The sequence below is a fragment of the Fragaria vesca genome, linkage group LG2 (assembly GCF_000184155.1).
Source record: "Fragaria vesca subsp. vesca linkage group LG2, FraVesHawaii_1.0, whole genome shotgun sequence".
In the NCBI taxonomy this organism is placed as follows: Eukaryota; Viridiplantae; Streptophyta; class Magnoliopsida; order Rosales; family Rosaceae; genus Fragaria; species Fragaria vesca.
Window position 1 is genome coordinate 12,708,937 of NC_020492.1, and position 1,636 is coordinate 12,710,572.

General features: G+C 36.9%; 1 protein-coding gene across 1 annotated transcript in view; it reads left to right on the plus strand.

Moving 5' to 3' along the window:
- The first annotated feature begins 474 nt into the window (after positions 1 to 474).
- LOC101297907 (nitronate monooxygenase-like) overlaps positions 475 to 1,636 on the plus strand; it is an 8,849-nt gene continuing 7,687 nt past the window's right edge. Inside the window, 3 exon segments of the mRNA XM_004292433.1 lie at positions 475 to 502; positions 505 to 602; positions 1,357 to 1,569. Of these exon segments, the coding sequence (XP_004292481.1) occupies positions 475 to 502; positions 505 to 602; positions 1,357 to 1,569 (339 nt within the window).

Sequence of the window (1,636 nt, forward strand, 5' to 3'; positions counted from 1 at the left end):
TAGTGTCATGTCCGGTGATTATCAGTTGTAACACTGGTGTTTTTTTATTGTCAATATAATGGGAAGGTTGCTCTTGCATATATGCTTGGTGAGGTTGTTTTTTTTATTGCTGTAACGAAGCTTTTAGATTGGGTTAAGGATAGGTTACATTTAGACCCTTTTGGTTCATGTTTATTGTAATCGTTGATGTTGGCAAGAAGGAGTATGGAGATTCGTTGTCCACCATTAAGATCTCTCATTGTAACTTTGATTGGTATTATATAAAATTTTACTTTTCTTCTTTAAAAAAAACAAAAACAAAACTCAACTTGCGCTAGCCAATTGTTCAAAAAAAGAAAAATGAAAAAAAAGATGTTTGACGTCCTTGCTTACGTGGTTCTGGGAAAATAAAATAAACGCGAGCAGCCGGGCCACTACGAATCATGGATTATATAAGGGTTGGCTCTTCGGTTAATAAGTGCGAGAGAAAGAGATATGGGTTGGCGTGGGATTCTGGGTTTTGAGTAGTTCAGGCACCTTTGGGACCTGATATTTCTGGACCTGAGCTTGTTGCTGCTGTTGCTAATGCTGGTGGACTAGCTTTCCTCAGGGCTCCTGATTGGGTATCTTTCATCTACTATTTGCTTCTTCATGCGTCCTAGATTCCTTTCTTTTACATAGCATAAAATTTCTTATTCTTCACTCAATACTTTTCATAGCTAAACATGATCTTAATAAATAAACATAGAACTGCTTAGTAGAACAAGATAGTTTTTGGTTTTCATTTAAACTTTTTAAGGGATCAACTTTGATGGGACAGTAGCAACGTACAGCTCACACTTTGCAACTCTCTCTTTTTTCCTTACTGAAATCACTTTGAGTAATGAACTCATATCATGGGATGAAGTAATGGATGTCCTACCTTTTCAATTGTTACTTTCAAGTCACCCTTCCGATATTGCTTTTCGGCTTCTCCCAGTCCCCCAGAAAGTCCTCTATCCTCCTTCACTTCTCTAATATCATGATCGATCAGCAATATCAAGCTAGGTGACACTTCTAGCAAATATCTCATTCTATTGAACCCACTGGTTACAAGTGTTAATCTTCTAATGTGTGTGTATATATGTAGGATTATGTTTTGAACATCTAATGAGGACTTGGATCTCACTTTTGATGTGAAAGAATAAGATGCCTTTGTGTGGACAAGTGTATAAATGTCCAGGTTTCTCAATAGTTTGCGATGATGATTTTCTCTCCATCTTCTTTCCATGATTTTTAATTGGAGAATAAAAGTATGTATATGTATATGACTCTTTTCTACATGTACCCTTGAAAAGATGATTTAAATTGTTCATATCATGGCTCTTGCTTAACCAGGAATCACCAGACTATCTCCGGGAGCTTATAAGTAAGACTCGAAGCTTAACGGACAAACCATTTGGGGTTGTTGTTGTCCTGGCATTTCCACATGAGAAAAATATAAACGTCATATTGGAGGAAAAGGTAGCAGTTCTGCAGGTATACTGGGGTGATTGTTCTGTGGAGCTTGTGATGAAAGCTCATCGTTCTGGGGTTAAGATTGTTCCTCAAGTGAGTGTTCCTCTTAATATTGCCTCATTAATATTTTGAAATAGAAAGTTATGTGCTGGCTTTTTTT